The 21,866-nt window shown below is 34.6% G+C and overlaps 1 protein-coding gene across 45 annotated transcripts in view; it reads left to right on the forward strand.

Moving 5' to 3' along the window:
• Positions 1 to 21,866, forward strand: part of LOC145243461 (RNA binding protein fox-1 homolog 2-like) — a 486,106-nt gene that overhangs the window by 241,574 nt on the left and 222,666 nt on the right. For 34 of the 45 annotated variants that reach the window (XM_080106365.1, XM_080106379.1, XM_080106393.1 and 31 more), the window contains one exon: positions 11,114 to 11,356. In XM_080106365.1, coding sequence (XP_079962491.1) covers positions 11,114 to 11,356 — 243 coding nt within the window. The remainder of the gene's footprint in view (positions 1 to 11,113; positions 11,357 to 21,866) is intronic. The other 11 variants (XM_080106401.1, XM_080106375.1, XM_080106387.1 and 8 more) reach the window with 1 other exon arrangement.

Genomic DNA, 21,866 nt, shown 5'->3' on the forward strand with positions numbered 1-21,866 from the left:
ATCACCACTTATCAAGGTCCGGAAGCCACTCAGGGATAAGGGTTATTGCAAGTACATTACGTTAGTGTGGAGATTTGATGGAGTGTTTACTTAAGGGGGCGGTTCATTAGGAATTTGTTAACATTTGAGAGTCCTTGATATGGTGCAGAAACGTATCTGTAATTTGCTTGGTCCCCACCCTTTCATCTTCTCTGCATTATCTCTCTCCTAGATGTGATGTTGCTAGTCTCAGTCTTTTCTTAAAATACTATAATGACATGTATTCTTCAGAATTGTCTGGCTTATTAGCTGCTGCTTTTGTGCCAGCTCATTTGACTTGTTGGGTCAATTCTCTACTTTGATATCTCATCATAATACAGCCTCCTATTTAAATAGCTTCTTTCCAAGAACTGTGGAATTCTTTTCTTTCTGTATTCCTCTTACTTTGGTATTTTCAAGACTAAGATCAATGTCCTTGCTATAATCATCTTTTATTCTTTTTAACTCCTAAAACTAAGTGACTTCATCTTTGTTTAGAGCAGTTCTTCTCAACCTGTGGGTCGTGACCCCCATTTGAGGGGTCATGACACCAATGTCATGGGTGTCACCAATTGATTTTAGGCCAAAGATGAATATTATATAAAACACTGTGAAAACTATATTGATAAACTGCAACTACAAGAATTTTTTGGCAAATAAAGTTCCTCAAAATTGCCAATAATATCAGAAATCGCAATAAGAAATTTATTGCCATTCCCAACAACTTATGTGATGCAGCATTCTCCCGACTTCTCATCCTTAAAAACAAGTATCAAAATCAATTAAATGTCAAAGACGACTTGAGGTATGTCATATCAACTATGGAACCCAGAATGGAATTGGTAGCTGAAAAACTATGATACTAGTCTTCTCATAACCATATTTACTGTGGAAATTTGTGTGTTCGAATAATTTTTAATTGCTTTGCAATTAATTAATTTTTGTAGCAGTTTTGGAATTTTTCTGAATAACTTTGAAATTAATTGGGAATTTATGAAATGTGTTATTACGTCACGAATAATCTATAATTCAATAAAAGCAAAATATGGGAATTTTTTGTACAAAACAAAATGAATGTATATATATATAAGATATTTTAAGGGTTTGGGGCTGCTTCCTCTAAAATGTCTTCAGGTCCAACATAAACAAATTCTCGATAAACTGCCCCCTTAAGTAATGCAATTTATCAATAATGATTACTATGCTATCATCTCATTAATTACTGTACACGCAATAACCCTTATCTTCGAGTGGCCTCCAGGCCTTTATAAGTGGTGACTTGCATGTAAAAAAAAAAAAAAAAAAATGGTACGCCATATTTGAAAGGTTGGGGACCACTGATTTAGAGTAACTTTCATGAATAAAAAAAATAATACTGTGTTGTGAACATAATGAAAAAGGACATTATAGTGTTCTTCATTCAATACCAACCAACGACAAGTCTTTGTTTTAGTATGTATTTTTTTTTTTTTTATATATAATAAGCAACAGATCTATATTTCTCATCGATAAAAATTGACTGCTTTGATGCAAATGTGGCAAACTAATTTAATTTCTTTTTCTATTTTTTCTTCTTTACTTTTTTTCTTTTCTTTCTTCTTTACTTTTTTTCTTTTCTTTCTTTTTCATCTGTCTAGTTGCTAATTATGTTCAACTTAACATTATACCCACTCCTCCACTTTGCACACTTTGAATATTGAAAGACTTTTAAAAAGAAAGAGTCGATGTCTTATGTAATTTTGTAAGGTGGAGTCAGAGTTTTTGGAATCATTCGAATTGTGCCTTATGTCTTCCAAATTTGTCTGACAAATTCTTCTGTGTAGTTTAGTTGTAATAAGTATATTTCTCTGTCACTATTAAGCTCTACTTGTGTATTGAGCACTGTTAAAACAAACACTGAAACAAAAATCTATACATAATATATTATTTTATAATATTAGTATATGTATATTGTTATTTTTCGGAATTTTTGTGATGATTGAAAATTTGGATTGTTCAGACTACTGTTCTCATTTTGGATGGACCAGTGGGCTAATGGATATAAATGCTAATTTTCTGGAGATTGAAGGTTCAATTCTAAGTACAGGCGAGACTAAAAATACAATTATGAATTATGGAAAATATCTACCCGGTCATAGCTGACAGAATGAGAGTAAGCTATGTTTCTGAATTAAGTAAAGGGTTCTGTTTAAAATTCTGTATAGATTCCGAAGTTCAGCAAGGTGTGCCTAAAGAAGGTCGGAGGTCACATCGGCTGAACATTGTGTGAATAACATTTAAGATGAGAACAGTAATCTGAATAATATAATAATCTCTATATATAAACGCAAAATGGGTGCGAGCGTTTCTGAATGTCTGCAAAGAGCTTTTCAGATTGTCGGTTGAATTCCGCAATAAGTTTTCATATACTTCCGAGATCATAATATCTTAGATTCTCGAACAGACACCATTTCTTTCCTTTTTTTTTTTTTTTTTTTTTTTTTTTTTGATTGAGTTAAAAAAAAAAAAATTCCCACCGTGCCGTCGTCTCTAGTGTTTGTTTGTCTTTTTCGTATAATAAAGCGAAATTATTCAAACGCAAACGACAGTAAGCGAGAAGTTTGGCCTTTGGGCCTGGCCGATGCTGTACTTCACTTAGATTAATTGGTCCTCGGTCAATGTAGGGGAAACCCTTCATACTCAGACCCTTAGTATTTTTTTTGGGGGGGGGGATACTACCAGAGTGCCCCCTTTGGGAGCTGGGTTTCCCCCACATCAAAAACGACCTTGTGTCTAATTTGCTTTTGTGGGGAAACAAATAAATAAAACAGAAAGCGGGAAGCTTACCTGGCTCTCGGCCAGGTATAAAAGCAACGTTCATTTCTATGCATGTGTGGCGACTCCTATGATTCTTAAGTTAATTACCAACTCATTGAATTCACGATCCTCTTAGGCCTAATGATTAGCGTGGAAAACTAATTACCCACTTCTCGCTCTTTTTTTTTTTTATATTAACCACATGGAAGCCATTCTTAACATCGCTTCGTCCTTGTGCCAATATCTTCCACCCGGGCAACGCCAGGTACTCCCTGATAGTATTATATATAAAAATAATAAATATTGTTTTATCTTAACATTTTTATTATTATTATTATTAGCATCATCATTATTATTATAATAATGCTCTATTTGGAAGTACATTGAGGTCTCTTTGTATGTGCAAATTTTACTGTCTTAGCTCTGTTTCGATTTTGATTTTATTTTCATGCTTTATATATAGTAGTGATATGATGATTAATCACAATCAGAAAAATCGGAACTTTTTAGGGTATCAGAATCTGTATATAGAATCGGAAAAAATTGTACCTATTTCCCGAGGCCAAAAACGATATTTTTAAAAATCGTTTTCCGTTTGTTTTATCTATTTAAAACTTATTTTTCCATTGCTGGAACTAATGATGAAATAAATATCTTTTTAAACAACCAATTAAACCAATATCTATAGATCCGACCCCCAACAAATGAATTCTTTTACATTTCCAAAAATATATGCATATATTATGGTAATCTGAAAATAAACAGCAACCCTAAAGCTTAATGTTTAGAGGTTTGAAAAGAAATGTAATCGTATCGGAATTGAGAATTTAAAGAATCGATAAATATCAGAATCGGGGGGGTGGTGAAATATTGGAATCGTCTTATCACTAATATATAGCAGTAAGAAATATACTTATGGCAAGTGAACTACACAGAAACTTTTGTTTCTGTCCATCAAAGAAAATAATGAGGCTAATTGTGGAATTTTTAAATTTAACCATGTTTTTTTTTTTTTTAAATTGGCCAACGGTTTTCTATACACATTTACTGCTGCTTAAAATCATTGGTTGTTCGTGTCTATTGAAAACGTTCACATTTTTCACCGCCTGCTTCATTTGGTTTCGAGCTAATTGTCTTTTATTATCCATGTGTTCCTTAAAGTTTAACCTACTTCCCTTGACATTTTTAGCTTCAAATTCACAATTAAACTAGTCAGATTTTGTTGACATCAGCCCCAGCCACTCGTATTAGATTTATATTTGCTCCAAACATAATTTCACAAGCTAATCATCTTTTATTATGTACTAGCTTGGGTTTCCCGGATGTTTGGAGGTGTGTGCTGAGCAAAAAGAAATTTCTTTTTTACATGGAGGTCACCACTTATCAAGACCCAGAAGCCATTTGGGGATAAGGGTTATTGCGTGTACAGTGATCAATGGGTTAGTATCGTAGTAATCGTTAGTATTGGAGATTTGATAAAGTGTCTTACTAAAGACTTTGAGAACGGATAAAATTAAACCTTTAAAAACACTTGCAGGTGGTTTAAACTAACGTCAATGTTTTCTAGGTCAAACATGACGTCATTGTTGTAGTAGCAGGAGGAGAGAAAATGAAGGAACGATTTTTTTGGCACCCCTACTTGTAGAAAAGGGTCCAGTTTAGGGTGTAGGAATTAATATTTTTTGGACAATTTTTCGATATTTGTCGTCCAAGATGTCAGGCTTCATAATGATACCAATCTCGTGAAAATCCGTCGCTTCTGTCGAAAGTTTTTGCGAGACATACACACACACACACACATACATACATACATTTTCGCTTTTATATATATAGAAGATGTATGACTTATGGCATAATTATATTGACACACTGGTTCTCACCAGATAACCAAAGTTAAGGGATGATGAGCCTGGAAAGTACCAGATGGGTGACCATTTGGGAATACTAGGTGTCGTATGTGCTCTCTGCTTATCTTGGCACTGTTTCCATTCATCATGAACTCATATATACTTGCAAATGAAATTAAAACGGTGCTGACTCAGGAGAGTTGAGATGGGAGAGTGTAACTCTTGCCACACAATAATTTTATGCACAGGCAATGTTCAGTGGGTGTCCATAGTCTGTTAAGACCGAACGGAGTCTTTTTATGTTCTTTAAAGCTCAACCTACTTCTCCTGACATTTTTGGCTTCTAATTCACAATTAAACTCGTCTGATTTAGTTTACATCAGCCCCAGCCACTCATGCTAGATTTACATTTGCTCCAAACGTAATTTTGATTACAACCATTGGAAATTGAACTGCAAGCGTTACCGGTATGGAACCATTCCAACCAAATTTCATCTTCCTAGGTCTAATAGCCTTAATGATAGTTTTCTGAGCATTGTTGGATAAATGTATATCAAATCTTCCGTTTATTTTATGGATGGATACTTATGGTTTGTGAATAAAAAAAAAGGTATGGTTAAAAAAAAAAAAAAATGTGTTTTGCTTAAAATATTTTGTGAACTCTTTTCTTTGCTGTAGCAAATAAACACTTATGATGAATCAGCAAGTTAGAATTTCTTGGCAATGCCCCCCTCCCCCGCCTAATATAATCAAGTACTCACACAAGTGACCACATGAAGATTGCTGCTGACGCCTACTTTACAACCTTTAACTTTCATTGCAGCCATTTGTTTTGATTTAAGCATCAGTTATTTTAGTTTTATAACGTTTTTTTTTTCTTTGCGCTGCTCTTCATAGCTCACGTTACCAGTTGACGATCCAGAAATGTCAATCCAAACAGACTGCATTTTCTTAATAATAACAACAATAAAAAAAAAAAATAAAATAAAAATAAATAAATAAAAATATAAGTGCTTCTGAAATAACAGATAAAGAAATCTCTGCCTTTGAAAGTTGACTCTAAAGTCTTTATCTGGAGGTTAAAGTTACGGTCGGTGTGCGATGTGAGATGTAGAATGGTTCCTGGCAACCTTTCACCATTAATTGAATTCTTGCATAACTATTTATGTTTCGTTTTACATGGTTCCCACCCTCAATTACCATTTTCTCTAAAATGCCATAATCATGACACATTAAGCGTTAATTAAGTAAAGTTCAAATGCTGCGAGAGATTCATCAGAAAATGGCCATTATTTTACTGACGGAATTGATTCTATTTGGGGCGGGTATCCTCATCATTGTTGTTTATGTTAACACCATTGTGACCATTGGTATATGTAGAGTGCTAGCGTTGAGATCCTAGCTTTACTATTAGAATAAGATCGGCATGGACTGCGGACCATTACCAATCCTATCTCTTTCAATATTAGGGGAAGAGTATACAGCAGCTTCGTTATGTGCGTGATGCTGCACGAAGATGAGTGCTATGCTGCCACCCACATCTCATTCGTCATCGCCAACATAATGAAAGAGTAATGATCAGATGGATATCCAATGTCAGCTTAGATCAGACCTGGCTTATCAGCTCTGATACTCCGATGGAGTACCAAAGTTTGACAAACTCTTGACGGTCAGTCAGATATGTTGGTTTAGCCATGTTGAGAAGAGTGACTTTTGGATAAGAAAATACAGAGACCTTGTGGTAGAAAGCTGGAGGAAAGTTAGATGATTCAAGAAAACTTGAATGGAAACCGTCAACAAAAGTTTTGAAATGTGGAATTCTAATGAATAAAGTGTTTTTTAAACAGTGGAACAAAATGTGTTGGAGCTGCTTTCAATGGTTGTTTTCAAGTCTAATGTAAATAAGTTCTTGTTGAGCCGTCCTCTTATGTGATTAAAGCCTACCCAAGTTCCACCATTATTGATCATCACCGTGGTTTTTGACAGTCTACCCGACACTTATTAACCCTTATCCTGTTGTGTCTTCCAGGTCTTGATAAGCAGCGACTCTCTAAAAAAAAAAAAAAAATCCTGAAGTTTATCAAGCTTAGACACTGAAATTGCAGGCGGTCAGAAAACGTTAGACCCCTGACCAAGGGAAAAAATAAGATTATAAAATGGATGATGACGATTATGGTTATACTTAAATTCATTAATTGACAAGAGCAAGATTATCAAATGCTCAGCAGACAATATCAACATGTGTAGAATATCCATACTCCGCATAAAGTGGCGGGATCAAACTTAATTGGTTTAAACTACAGAGTGGTTAGGATGAATTTGACACGTTTGGGAAGAAAAAAAAATCAATCTATATATATAAAAGTGAAAATGTGTGTGTATATCTATGTTCGCTTTTTGTGTATGTCCGCGAAACGCTTTTTTCTCAGGCCTTCTGGGTAGGCTCGCTCATACTTAAAACTTTTTATATCGCGTCTAAATCATAATAACTATGACTTAACAACGAGGGTCACGTGTGTATTTAATTAGCTCGAATTTTATCGGCTCGCCGCGTCTTTGAAAAGCAAAAGCGAATGATCTGGCTTGCAGTGCAAAACTATGTCAGACACCACTTCCTCGCTCCTGTTTATTTCGCTTTATAAACCTTCATATAACGCCCTTATCAGTTCCTCTCCCCCATGGCCGAGATGGTTAGGTGGCTAGCTTTTTTTCCCTTTCGTTTCCACCTTCGCGTCAAGGCATCGGGGTTCAATCCTACCTTCCTACTAAAACTTTTTTTTTTTTTTAACACACACACGTCCAAACACCCGGGAATGCCGGGTACCCTCCCCCCTCCCCCCGCTAGACTATAATATAAAAGGCAAAATGTGTGTTTGTATGTCTGCCAAAAACTTTTGACAGACGCGTCAGACTGTGACAAATTGGTATTGTTTTAAAGCTTGACGTCTCGGATGACAAATACAAAAAAAATTGGCCAAAAATATTAATTCTTTCACCATCAACTGGGTTGTTTTTTTACAAGGAGTAGGCAGTTTTTATCATCGACATTTTTGCAAGTCATTCAAACCTTGCGTCAACAATATCGCATAAAACATGTTATTTCAACTGCCCATGACATCACAAATACAGTGGGTGCATCGATAAGACCATTTGCTTTTTTTTTCACCTCTTTTTCTTCTGTGCGTTACGGGTTCGAGCATCTACTACTCCTATTTTTTTTTTTTTCCGCTTCCAATTTTGCTTTTTTTTGGCTCAACGCTTACACACACGTCCACACACTCGGGCAATGCCTGGCACCCAGGCTAATAATTGATATATTGTCAAAATTTAAAAAAAAACATATCTTGTAAAAGCTTTTTCTTAAATTTAGCTCAATCAAAAAAATCGCCCTGGGGTTCCATTAGGTTCCCCAGGTGAGATATGAATCTAAAGCATGTGGCCTTTACTGTGAGAGAGACACCTAAACATCAATTTGACCCTGGCAATCAGTTTGTCCTTAGTGTTTACTGGCAGTACAATTTTTTTTTCTGGCTTACGCTTCGCACATAATAGTCCATGGGATTACAATCAGGTTAATTGGAGTCCAGATGTTGGAAGTGGTGAAGTCGTGCAAGTAATCCCAGAGATCTACTTTTGGGTTTCCTCGGAGCTGTGGCATGGAGCTGAGTCCTACTGCCCCACAAATGTTTCCTGAGGTCTGCCACCATTCTTTATACCCAATGTTTGACAACAGGGAACAGTGACTCTGTATAATCACCTGGATATTTTGAGTCCGTTATTGAGATGCAGCATGACATGATCTTTGCTGGAAACACTCAAAGACCGTCACAATTTGAGGGAGCTTGGTTTTCCTGATGCATAAGAGTTTGTATCGGTTGTATCGGTTGTATGTTGTACAACCGATCCTGGCAGAAGTTCTTTTTGCTTGAAATGGTAATTTAATCCAAGCAAATAATACATTTTCTAATTTCATAAATCCAGTCATGTCTGCCCTATTTTCAAACCATTTTTACCATAGCAGTAGGTTTTTGATTACTTCTAAGTATTTATTTTTTGCTCCAACGCCCTGTTGAACTTACTTAAGAGTCCAGTGTGTTCGTATCAGTATTGTGTGCCCATACTGCTATTGGTAGACCAGCTAGTTGTCAAATAAAATGTCACTTATGAATATACAGTTACAGCTAACGATAATTGTTCCATTTTGTGATAATTGACATTTGAAAATAATGATGATAGTTATTCTTTAAATAGGAAATGATTTGACAAACGGCAGAGGCCGTCAGAGGCGACATTTTCAGAGTTGGGATAAAAAGTGCAGGAGGGAAAGCGGATAATAATGAAAAAAAAAAAAAAGAAAGCGTAAAAAAAGCAAGCAAAGTAAAATGGGGGGAAAAGAGGCAAGGAAGAATGAAAAGAAAAAAAAAGGGAAGAAATAATAAAAAGGAATGAAATTACAAAGAAAAAAATATGAAGAGAAAAAAATTTAGAAACATTTTTTTTTTTTTTTTAAATGGAGGCAAAGGAAAAAATGCAATTCATTTCCTTTAAACTTGACAATTGAGCTGAACAGTCTATTTTTTAATCTTTAAAAAAAAATGTTATTATTTCTTCAGCATTTTAATTTTTTTTTTTCTTTTTAAGATTTCTGATTTAACTGTTTTTTGCTGAGCATATTTTGATGATAGTTCAAAGTTATTTTTTCTGTTTCGATATTATATATTCAGCCATTTTGAAAATGTATTTAATGTAATTCAAAATTTGATGTAAAGCAATTGTATTTTCCTATTAAATTTTTTGTATCTAATTTATTTGAAGTCGTTTGAGAAGATCCGAGTTTGGGTGGGCACACCAATAAATAGTAAAGTTTATATATAAAAAGCATCTTGCGGTCATGTTGCCGAGAATATACATTCCAAAATTCGTAATGATTGGTTCATTAATTTATGACATAACAAAATCTCTTTCTCTCACTATAAATATCTCAAGGAAAACAGTTTGAACACTTGCTTTGATAAATAACATTTAATTTTTACTAATATAATTGTCTTATTACATATAGTTATACGTATATGTGATCTCTAAATGTTTTTTTTTAACTGTCCACCTCCTTTTGGCTCATCCTGCATGTATATATATATATATATATATATAGTGAGAGAGAGAGAAAGACAGTAGACCTCAAGTTTTACATCCGTTTTCCTTCTCTTAGATGCATATCTTAACGAAGACTGAGGGTGCATCTCTTCCAGTGGACTAAATGTAACCTTGGATTCCAATCTTGAAATTTCTACATCCCGTATATATATATGTATGTATAATTATTAAATACCTACAGACACTAGTGTTTCATCCTTTTGGGAATCGTCAGTACAGGTTGTCATGATTAACACCGGTCGATAGATTCAAACCCGGCAACATTGGCTTCATTAGCAGGGACCTAATCCATTCGGCCACTGTTAACCACAAGAAATACTGTTGGAATTTAAACATTTATTTTTTAACTAGCAAGGGGTACCCGGCGTTGCCCGGGTGTTTAGGGGGGGGGGTTTAAAAAATATGTGTATGAGGATCGAACCCGAACCCTTGAGGCAAAGATGTGAATTAAAGTGTGAAAAAAAAAAAAGGTGCGATGTTAACCATTGCCCCACCGCGAGATGCTAGCGGAAACACATTTGAATTTATTTAATTAGTTGGATTTAGCAGGTGCCCGTTTTAAATGAGGGCAAGTTTTGACTGCGGGATAGTATTCATTTACTGCTGAACGCTCCCCCCCCCCAAGATGTTATAGGAAAAAGACTAACCCACATGCGGCGAGCGACAAATATTGACTATTTATCTTCCCGAAATCGAGCAAATTAAATAGACAGGCGAGCTTCGTTGTTAACTGTGAGATATTACGATTTATATGTGATATAAAAAGTTTTAAAAAGTTGTGAAGCGAGCGACTGCTTCTCTGAAAGAAGCCTTTTGTAGACACACAGAAAAAGCGAACACACACACATACATACATACATACATTTTCGCTTTTATATTTATAGATACTTTTTAACGTCTGTCAGTCATCTAATCATTATATGATCTGCGCACAGGAGCTAAATTGATCGACTTTTATTTCGACTGAAAATGCTCAACGATAAGAAGCGAGTTTCTTATATATATATACGCACACACATAGCATGAGCCAAAAGCAGAAATTGTTTGTGAAAACATAAGAGGCAGCAAAAATTGGTCAGTCATCTCATAAGATGTATAGCAATAACATACTAAATTTTCAAAAGTCTACGACGATTTTAAATGCCTGAGCAAAAAAGTCTGGAAACTTATTTAATGCACCTCATACACTGACCTTTTTTTTTTTTTTTAATCTTGTTCTTGCCTTTCTACTGTACTACATTTCTGAAGAAAGTTCAATCCTTTTCTTAAAGGTTTTTCTTTTCCTGTTTTCTTTTCAGCACATGGTGCAGAGCCAGATGACCCCGACATATCAGTATGCACAGACTGGGTTGGAGGACTACCATCACCAAGTGGTGAATCAGGCACCGACAGTCAGTGCTGCCGGTGCCAATGCTGCAGACCCCACCCAATTTAAGGCTGAACAAGCTACTGTGTATGCAACGACAGCGCCCCCAGCCAACGGAGGAGTTGGTGTGGTCCCTGGGGTGGAGCAGCAGACGGTAAGAAGTCGACCGCTAAATGTACGTCAGTATATGTTCATTTTGTTGTAGCATGCCTCTTGTTGGATCCTCTGAGCACCGGTTCAAGTTGTGGCTGCCTGACTGCAGTCCAGCCTGTATGGACGCACAGCAAGGATATCTATTAACTTCTCTGCTCAAAACTGAAACTTAGGCATGTCCATTTTCCCCCCTCCCCCTCGTCTTTTAATACAGATGATCCTTTGCTTCCTCTTTACTAAATTTTCTTATAATAATTCAATCCAGCCTTCACTTATCTCCCTTTTTTTTTTTTGTTATCGCCATACTAGTTTTTATTTTTACTGTGAATTTATTCATTGATCATACATTTTTTTTTTTTTTTTTTTAACTAAACTAACCAATTCTGAAGAATCAGGGTTTTTACTGTTTTTCTTCTCTTTGATCATTTTTTTTAATGCTTTGTAGTTATTAGTGCATGTTTTTATTTTTATTTTTTTTTTTCATAACCATTCCATTCAATTTCTCCTTTTGACTATTTTACTAAAATCGCATCATTTTTTTCTTTTTGTAATTTTTTTTTTTTTTTTATTCAATGATATTTCTGAGATGAGCTGTTGTCGTTTTTGTTACACGTTTTGGATTTTCTCATCTTGCTATTTCTATGACGTTTTCATTGAATTCAATAAATTTAACAAAAAAATGAAACCAGCATGCTTCAGTGGCCATGTTGAGAAAGGTTGGTAGAAATTTATACTGAAGAGAATACAGTCACTCAGCACATATCCAAAATCATCGGTGAAATAGTTTCTTGTGGTGTCCACATAGACTTCTTTATGATGCATGAATGAATAATGTCTCGAGGTATACCATAATAACCAGTGAGTAGATTTTACGACAAAATGAGATGTAACCATGTAATCGGTGGTGCTCAAAAAAGGTGAAGTTTCTTGAGTTTGGTTTTCATAAGACGGATTTCATACACCCAACACTATTCGAGTGACCAGTCTTTGAACTTTTTTCAGTTAATAGATATCCCCTATTAGATATGGACACCATCCTCTAACAGTGGTCTGACGATGGAGTTAGACTAAAATATAACACTACTGATGTACAATGAACGTATTGGCCTAGTTCTTCATAGATACTTTGACGAGTCTAATGAACAGCTTACATTTTTGCACTCTGCTCGTTGATTTAATTTGTTTAGGAATGAAAATATTTTTAAAACTTTCAGTGACACGAAAGTTTGCAATGATTTTCAAAATGATTTTCATTGCAAACTTTGCTTTCATATAAGCTGTATCACCTGAAGATGTCTCTAGTTACTGGTAACTAGCTGACCGAGACATGCTCATGACTGTGTAGCAACATATTACTGCTTATATAAAAACAAATAAAGCATAGGTGTGTGTGTGTATTGCAAATAGTATATATATATATATTGCAAAAAGTGTGTATATATATATATATATATATATATATAATGAAAAGAAAAGGGGCAAGAGTATCTCCTTGTAGAACCCCAGTGCGGATGTCGAAAAATTCAGTGTCCCCATCTGGGGACCTAACCATTGCTCGAGTGTGCTCATATAGCATCATGATAGCATTAATGACTTCATTTGGAATGCCATATGCTTTTAATATGCTGGCCATTTTTCCTCTTCGTAAGGAGTCGAATGCTTTGGAGAAATTTACAAAGATCATGACTGCCTAAATGTTTTTTGCTTTGACTCCTTCAATCAGTCTCCTAGCAGTAAGTATTTGACTAGTAGTAGAGCGATTCTTTCTAAATCCATTTTGGTTCTTCCTGAGCACTTCTTCAATCTTTGGTTGGATACGGTTGAGAAGCATGGCATTGTAGATTTTTGCTGCAATTGGAGTGAGTGTTATTCCTCTGTAGTTGCTTGGTATGCTTAGGTCACCCTTCTTGGGGAAGGGAAGTATGCCTCCTTCCCTCCATATATTAATAATTTTTTGATTATATACAGAATTGCATGAATTAAGAAGTATGTCATTGAAACCACCTGTCTTCCATACTTCAGGAGGTATGTTATCTAAGCCTGCAGCTTTACGATTCTTGGTCTTCTTTAGTACATTTAGAAGTTCCTCCATCATAAAATCACCCTTCTCAATATCGAGTTCCTGTACAACAATCGGCTGAATTGGTTGGTCTGTCGCTTCTGGTTTGTTTCCGAGTAGCTTTTCAAAATGTGCTTTCCATTGCGAACATGTATTTTCTGGAGTGTTTGCCTTTAACTTAGCTTTGGCAGGTCGTTTGCGCCCAGATATCTCATTTACTACTTGCCAAGCCAGATAGGATTGTTTGTTATCTGCTGCATTCTGGATTCGATCTATTTGTTCTTGAACATTCTTCTGTTGTTCTGATAGGTACATCATACTAAGCTCTTGAAGCGCCTGCTTCCTTAATTTTGTATTCTGTCGAGTGGGGTATTTATGTTGCTTTTTGATTGTTTTTTTAACTTTTCTTGTTTTAATATTATTTTGTCATTTTCCCACGGTACTTTTCGTTTTACCTTGGGCTTCAGAGGTATACACTTCTTTGCTGCTTCTTGGTGTGATCTAACAAAGTTTTCATAGGTGGTATTAGCAGTTGGTTCCTGCTCTTGTGCTTGTAAAGCATCAAATCTGTTTCGCAATTTGAAGATGAATCTCTGTTTGATCTGATTGTCGTGTGACGTTGACTAGTTGTAGGGCTGTCTAGATGATTTTTTTTGTTTTGTTCGCTCGTAGGCTTAACTTTAACTTGGAGGTTACAATCCTATGATCAGTAGACACACTATAGAAACTGCTATAAGCTTCACAGTTATGATAGCTATTGATCCACTTCTTATTCATAAAAAGATAGTCCAGTTATGCCTTGTCTCCATTTGGGGGATTGATGGGTCCAGAACTTACCGGGTCTTTTCTGAAAACGAGTATTCATGCATTGTAGGTTGTTTCCAAGGAGAAAAGTTAATAGATACTATCCATTTCGGTTTGTTCCATCATGGAAAGAGAACTTATGCTTGTTGTCGTCCTGTACTTTATGTGCATTCATGTCACCTCCGATAACCAATAAATTATGTTTGAGGATTGAATGCACTATTGCTGACAGTTCATTGTAGAAATTCAGGATCTCTTGCTTGTCACTGACGTTGGTAGGGCTGTAGCAACAAATAACAGTAGTAGCAGGATTACCACTGAAGGTAGCAAGAATTATCCTTTGTTTTATCTTCTCAGCACTTTTCAATGATTTCAATGCTCGAGGGCTAAGCAAAAGTCCTACTCCCCCAATGGTACTATTTGTCGAATTTTTCCATGCTGACACTGATACTAGTGTCCAGCTGGTACCAATTTCATGGCACTTTATGTCGTGTCGTTGTGGAAGAGTCGGTGCTCTTGAATACACACAATATCGATATCGTGTTCTTTGGATGAAGCAACAAGTTCTCATATTTGAGATGTGGGTTGAAGTGTCCGTACATTAAAGGTGGATATTTTTATGGTATATCTACATTTTCCTAGCCTAGGTTTTGGTGCTGTAGTAAACTTGTCGATAGCTGTTGTCAGTGCCGGCACACCAAGTAGCGACCCTTGGTTACCCATGTGGCGGTCGATGTGGTATGGAATTCTGGTTTGATTTAGTCATATTGAATCTTTCGATAGCTCTGATGATATCACCGGTGTGAATTACGTTTACAGACGAATCGCAGTAATTTCTCAATTAGACGAGTTGAACCTGATCGTTGATCTCTTAATGATTCTTCCGCTCAGCGTCGTTTGTGCCCTGCCATTGAGTGATTCTTTAGTTCTTCCGCCAAGGTGCATAACTGTCATGCTGCTCCCCATGACATTACCAGGGCCCATTTACCAGTTCAGGTTCTACATCAGTCTTCCGTTATGAGTGGTCCTACATGATTACTGTAGACTATATCCTCATTCTGCCACGATTTAGGTCTGATGTGAGTGTTTCATTTCGGTCGTTGTCTGAGGAGCAAGCCTGAATTGGTGAGTGATGTATTGCTATGGACTCCACAACATGGATGCGCAAGCAGAGGATGACCTAGATCCACGTACATCCAACAAATAGCACATGACACTGACTGTAAACTTGAACATCTGAGGCAACTGATGGAAGACAAGAAACTCTGGAGAGGAAGAGTCACATTGGTCCTGGTAAGGAGCCCGTTATGATGATGATGTTATATATATATATATATATATATATGTATATATATACATATATAAACTTTTTGCAATCACCGAACCCACCTTTAATTTAGTTGTCTTTTAATAAATTCTGTTTCGCTTTTTATTTTCAATTTAAAAAGTTTAATTTTATTTCAGTTTTGATATTATTTTTCATTCAGTATCTGTTAAAAGAAGAGAAGTTCACTCCAAGTCATGTGATCTCCAAAATGACCTCTGACATTTAGTTTTTTATTTTTTATTTTTGATTAATTTCCTGAACAAACAATTATTGAGGGGGTCACTTTCCTGAATAGCTAAATCCCAGTAATTATCAGTAACCAACAACCTGCTGGTCGCTGTATGAGTAGGGGTGTGTGGCCTATGACATACCCAAGACTAAGGCAGGGTGAGGCAGACCTGTAGTTTAACAAATTGCCTGTTCAGTATATAGAGAAACAGGGTTGACCTTAGGAAGGAAATATCTTGTGTGATGTGAAGGGGGGAGGGGGTTAATTTTGTCCTATATTGTTCTCACTGACACTAGAGCAGAGGTTGAAATGGTGAGGGTGGGGACTTTTTAATACAGGGAGGCAGCGTTACATGGGTTATATCTTAATTAGTAGTATGACTCCTAGAAACCTCCAATTAAATGTACACTTAAAAAAAAAAATAAATGTTTTTCTTATGGAAATATAAGTGCTTCAATCATGGATGAACTTTAAAAGAACAATGGAGGCAAATGGTTAATTACAAATAGCTTATTGATCTCTTGACAGGAGGGACTGTATTTATTAGTCTCTCCCACAAGAGTAGGAAGACACAAGATAGTTTTTTTTTTTTTTTTTTTTTTTTTTTTAATTTTAATTTGTTTTTTTTTAGGGCCACTCTGAATTGGACAGAAATAAAATAATTGTCCCGATCAAGAGAGGTTTTTCCTCTGACTGAAGATAAAATATTTTTATGTTTCACTATCTCCGTTTCTCATGACAGTTTTTTGGGCCTTACTACTTCCCTGCTGGCTCATGAGCTGCTGACACTAGGTCAGCAGCAGTGCAACAAAGCAGTGTGCTCTTATTACGACAGAGCGCATAGAAGTGTTTGTGAGAAAATCAGCAGCAGCATATGATAGCTGATTAGTTAAGATATTAGCAGCAGCAGCAGCTGTCTTAACACATCTGCAAATTAAGGAAGTGGACACATGCTGATGTCACAGGAAAGGAAGCAGAAAAAAAAAAGCAGAAAAAAGGTTGAGCAAAGGAAGCCATGTTTTGACTCTTGGGCGACAAGAGAGAAAATGTGCTGCATGGCCGAAAAAGTGAAAAGACAAGCAATGACAAAGAGACATGTATGAAAGAGCATTTCCATGTTCGACACGTTAGTAATATTTTGAAAGTCTCGTGAAGTGCATTGCCGAGAATTACTGGAAGGAATAAATGCCTTTTGTATTCACCTAAAAATAATGTTAAGTTGTATTTTTGTATGTCCTTCTTCATTTGTTTGTTCCTGCGACGGTACCAGACAATGTGTGGGTCTGAGTGTTTGAAATGTAATGACTCAGTTCGAGTGGTGCGGCCATTTTACAGCAGCAACCATATGCAAACGACCAAGTTGGCTGTGTGATGTGGTGTTACAGCAGAGATAAAAAAGGGCACGAATGTTCAATGTATTCGAGACGTTTGCAAGACATTACTCATATTGATTAGACCAGCCTCGCATCCACTTTTAAAAAAAAATTATAAACATGTAAGGTACAAGGCCTCACATTTAGTGCATTGTGTCCAAATCTATGTGTACTTTTGCTCATAATCAGATGCATACGTTGTGTAAGGGCCAGTCTTTTAAAGTTGAAGGGTAAAAAAGAAAAAAGCTAAAAAAAAAAAAAATGGGGGAAAATGTTGAGACGAACGATGGAATTAGATAAGATGTTTTACTTGCGTTGTTCCCATTCGAGGCAGAAATGCCAGCCTTTCATGTTTTGTGATTTTTTTTTTTTAAAAAGGAAATATAAAATTTGGAAAGGAACAAAATTCCAAGAAAACACTTTTGGAATAAATTGAATGATGCAATAAAAGAAATGACAAAGGTTGTTGGAAATATCAGCAGGTTAACTCGGATCTTTCATAAGAAATATTTCCATTACAAAATATGCATATATATATATATATATGTGTGTGTGTATCTTTATCTATGATAACTATTCCACCTCCTTTATCGGCTTGTGAAATGATGTCTTTATTTTTTGTTAAAAGTTTTAAGACATCAATGTATCTCTTTAGTAATGCTAATTTTTGAGGTTGAGTAGTTGTTAAAGATATCATCCCTTGTATGAAGCCCTTAGTAAAATCCGAGTCATCTTGTCTATAATTTTTTAGGGTTGTGTTAGTGGTGATTTTCGAATGTTCGCCGGTAGCGAATTTAAGACTGAAACTGAGAGCTTCAGTTTCAATGTCCGAGAGTGGTTTTGAAGTAAGGTTTAGAGTAAGGTCTGGACGTCCTAAAGTTTTCCATTTGCTGTTTTTTATCAATTGAGCAAGTTTGTTTTCCAATTTAAAAGTATGGCGCGTGTTAAATTCTTTGACAGATCTGTTGACATTCTTAATTGATCTGGGTGTTTTCTTGTAATTTTGTTGATATTCAGTAATTAATGTCCTGGCTTTTCGAAAAAGATTAGAGCTTTGGTGCTTTAAATATACTACAGATGACAGAAGGTATTTTTCAATGTAATCCAGGAAAATATGGTCTGATGTTTTAAAAGATTTAGATATGCATGCGGGTACACCGATATTCCTATAAAAAATGCCTTAATCTACTCCACAAGCATATATATATATATATATATATATATATATATATATATATATGAGAGAGAGAGAGAGTGTGAGTGAGTCAGGGTTGTGTTTTCTGTGATAGAAACGTTGATTGAATTTTAAAATAAAATGTTTGAAAGTCAAATTATAATACAATATTATGAAAATAAACAAATAAGTCACTTTGTTTATTTTCATAATATTGCATTGTAATTTGGCTTTCAAACGTATTTCATACATACAGCTTCCTTCAGTCTTGACACAAAGATATCTACCATAAAGCTGCCTGTGCATGAAATTTTTGTGGCAAGAGTTGCGCAATCTCCAACCGCAACTTTCCTGAATCGACATTGTTAAATACCAGTGGCAGGACGACTATAAACAATGCTGAGATAAGCGGAGAGCACATACAGCGCCTAGAATTCCCAAATGATAACCCATCTGGTACTAGCCAGACTCAACGTTGCTTAACTTCGGTGATATCTGATGAGAACCGGTGTGTCAACGTGATAATGCCGTATTTTATATATATATATATATATATATATATATATATATATATATATATATATAATATACACACACACACACTAGCTGTACCTATTTGGTTTTGTTCAGCAGTATTCTTACTTGAAATTTGTTTTGTTTTTATCGTTTTATGCCATTTATTTTTCAAAATAGAATTTTTTAAATAAAGGGAAGTTACTCTGTATTGACGAAGGAATCCAACCTAATCAAAATATATTCTCCAAGGCATTAGATTGATTGACGTTTTATTTTTCTTAAAAATATGCTGCAACGATCTGTAAAAAGTACTGATTAACCAGAATCAAATAGTACTTCTGTAGAAAAAAACTGTTGACAAAAATCAATAAAGACTTACTTTAAAGATGTAGGTTTGAGGATGCGATTTCTCTACAAATAGTCACTGCAGAAACATGTATACACATATGTAGCCAATAATATTTGTATAAATAAATATACTATATATATGTATGTATGTGTGTGTGTGTATATATATATATATATATATATATATAAAATGTGTGTGTGTGTCAATATGCGGATTACACACACACACACATATCTATTGAAAAAATGAAATCGTTCCCCTTTTACATCAAAAGAATGTGAACATCTTCTTAATGAACACCAAAAAAAAAAGAATTTCTTAGAAATTGTTCCTCTTTCTTTCCATCTTGGCCCCCCCCCCTCTTTTTTTATCGGAAACATTTTTTTTTTTTTTTCCTGGCACATTTCTAAAGATGAGGAACCATTAATCGTTATGTTTAAGATTAATTTCTTAATAACAACACTCACTTTAGGAATTGAGAGGAATTGAGAGGAATTGATTGACGCTCTGTTTTGGTTTTCTTTTTTTTTTTTTTTTTTTTTTTTTAGTGGCGGGCGGGGGTGGGTTGGGGGTGAGATTGTGTGAAAAATTTTCTTGTTGATACCATTTAGGTGTGAGATTGGAAATCTTTGATTTTTCTTTTTTTTTTTTTTTAAAAAAAAAAAAAAAGCTTAAAAAATTTCCTAGTTTCTTTTAGGTTTATTGAAAAAGCTCTTCAGTCATATTTGTCTGTTATCAAACAGAGTGACAAGAGAAAGAGAGACAAATATCTTATGAATACGAGAAGGTGTTAAATAACACGCAGTGAGAGAGTAAGAAAGTGATAGAAAGTTGGTAAGAGATAAGTGACATGCTGAATTAATTGCAAATTATTTCTTAATAAGAACAATTAAAATGAAAGTCTTTTTCTAATATAACTCAATCCCAAAACTGAATAATATTTAAAGAATATATTTTGCATGATTAAAAATGCATAAGAAAAATGGTGATTAGCTCAGTTTCAGGGTGTATATGTGTGTGTGTATGTATATGTGTATATATATATATATATATATATATATATATTTTATTTTATATGTATTTGTATTTTATGTATAATATATATATATATATATATATATATATATATATTCATTAGATCTTCTACTCTTCACCCGACCATCCACTCACGTGAAATCATTTTTCTTTTTTCGGCATTCCCTCTGCCTCACTATTTTTTAAAAACTTTTTTCAAGTAAGCTCTTTGGCTCACTTGCAGTTTCATTAAATACTTTGCAAACAAAATCCGATTCCGCATTTTGCTAATTCCTATCCTCTGATGAGAAAGAAAGTATTTCTTTCGAAACTCTGCGGATTAAGGACAATCCACTTGATTTGTCTCCTTTTTGAAAATGAAATATGTTTTTAACTCTTGTTAAAGTGTTGTTAACATTTTTTTTTATTAATTCTTACAAATATATATATATATATTTATTTATGTTGGGATGATTAATCAGAATCTGGAATCGAAAAAAATTGGAATTTTTGGGGATATCGGAATTAGTCTTGGAATTGGAAAAATTTGTGTGTTTTCCAGTGCTAAAAACGATTCTTTTCATTGTTTTTATTTGTTTATTTTTGGTTAAAACTTAATTTCCAGTGGCTCATATTAATGATGAAATGATAAATATGTATAGATTTTAAACTGCCAGTAATGATCATCTTCCTAAGTGTATTTCTATACATAGGAAATTATATGTACATATTTCATGCCCCCTCCCCAATAAAAAAAACAAACCCAACAACTCTAGATTTAGAAATTTAGAAGAATCAGAATTGGTAATTGTATCGGAATCAGCCATTTAGAACAAAATCAGTAATTGCATCAGAATGGGAAAAATATTGAAATCGTACCATCACTAATATATATATATATATATATAACTACTTAATACACTCCCATAAAATTAATATACAAAAGTATAAATTTATGTGTAAACTTTAAGTATTTACTTCAAAAGTGCTCAATACGTAGGTAGAGCTAGTTAGTAAGTTATAAAATATATATGGCGATTAAGTTACACTGAATATTCCACGTTTCATCCACTCTAGGACTCTTCAGGCATAAGCCTGAAGAGTCCTAGAGTGGATGAAACACGGAATATTCAATGTAACTTAATCGTCATATATATTTTATAACTTACTATATATATATATATATATATATATATATATATATATATGCTGCCAGATGTATGTATATGGATTGCAAATAATTATGCCATAAATTTTGTATTCTACTGCATTTTTAATTTTAAGATATTACCGTTTCCACATGAATAAAATATGTCATTAATTCCACTGATGTGACAGTAGTGTATAGCTACTTTAGCACCCACTATGTATTTGATGAGAATAATGGAAATTGTATTCTGAGAGATAAAAAATGAACAAACCAAATTGTGTTCATCGACGTTTCCGTTGCAACAAAACAACAGTACAAATATTTGAAACTATATCTTTTGATGTAATGAAATGTATGACCTTGTTTCATTTCAGAAACGAAAAAAAAAAGAAAAATCTTATTCTCTTTCACAGCGCCATACCCCCACCCCTTTTGAATTTCCAAAAATGAATATAAGTATTAATATTTATATAGTAATCCCAACCAAATAAAAAAACTCAACACAACTAAATTCACTAGAAGAACTTATATATATAT

Source organism: Euprymna scolopes, chromosome 22 (assembly GCF_053919585.1).
Source record: "Euprymna scolopes isolate OS-2025 chromosome 22, ASM5391958v1, whole genome shotgun sequence".
Lineage (NCBI taxonomy): Eukaryota > Metazoa > Mollusca > Cephalopoda > Sepiida > Sepiolidae > Euprymna > Euprymna scolopes.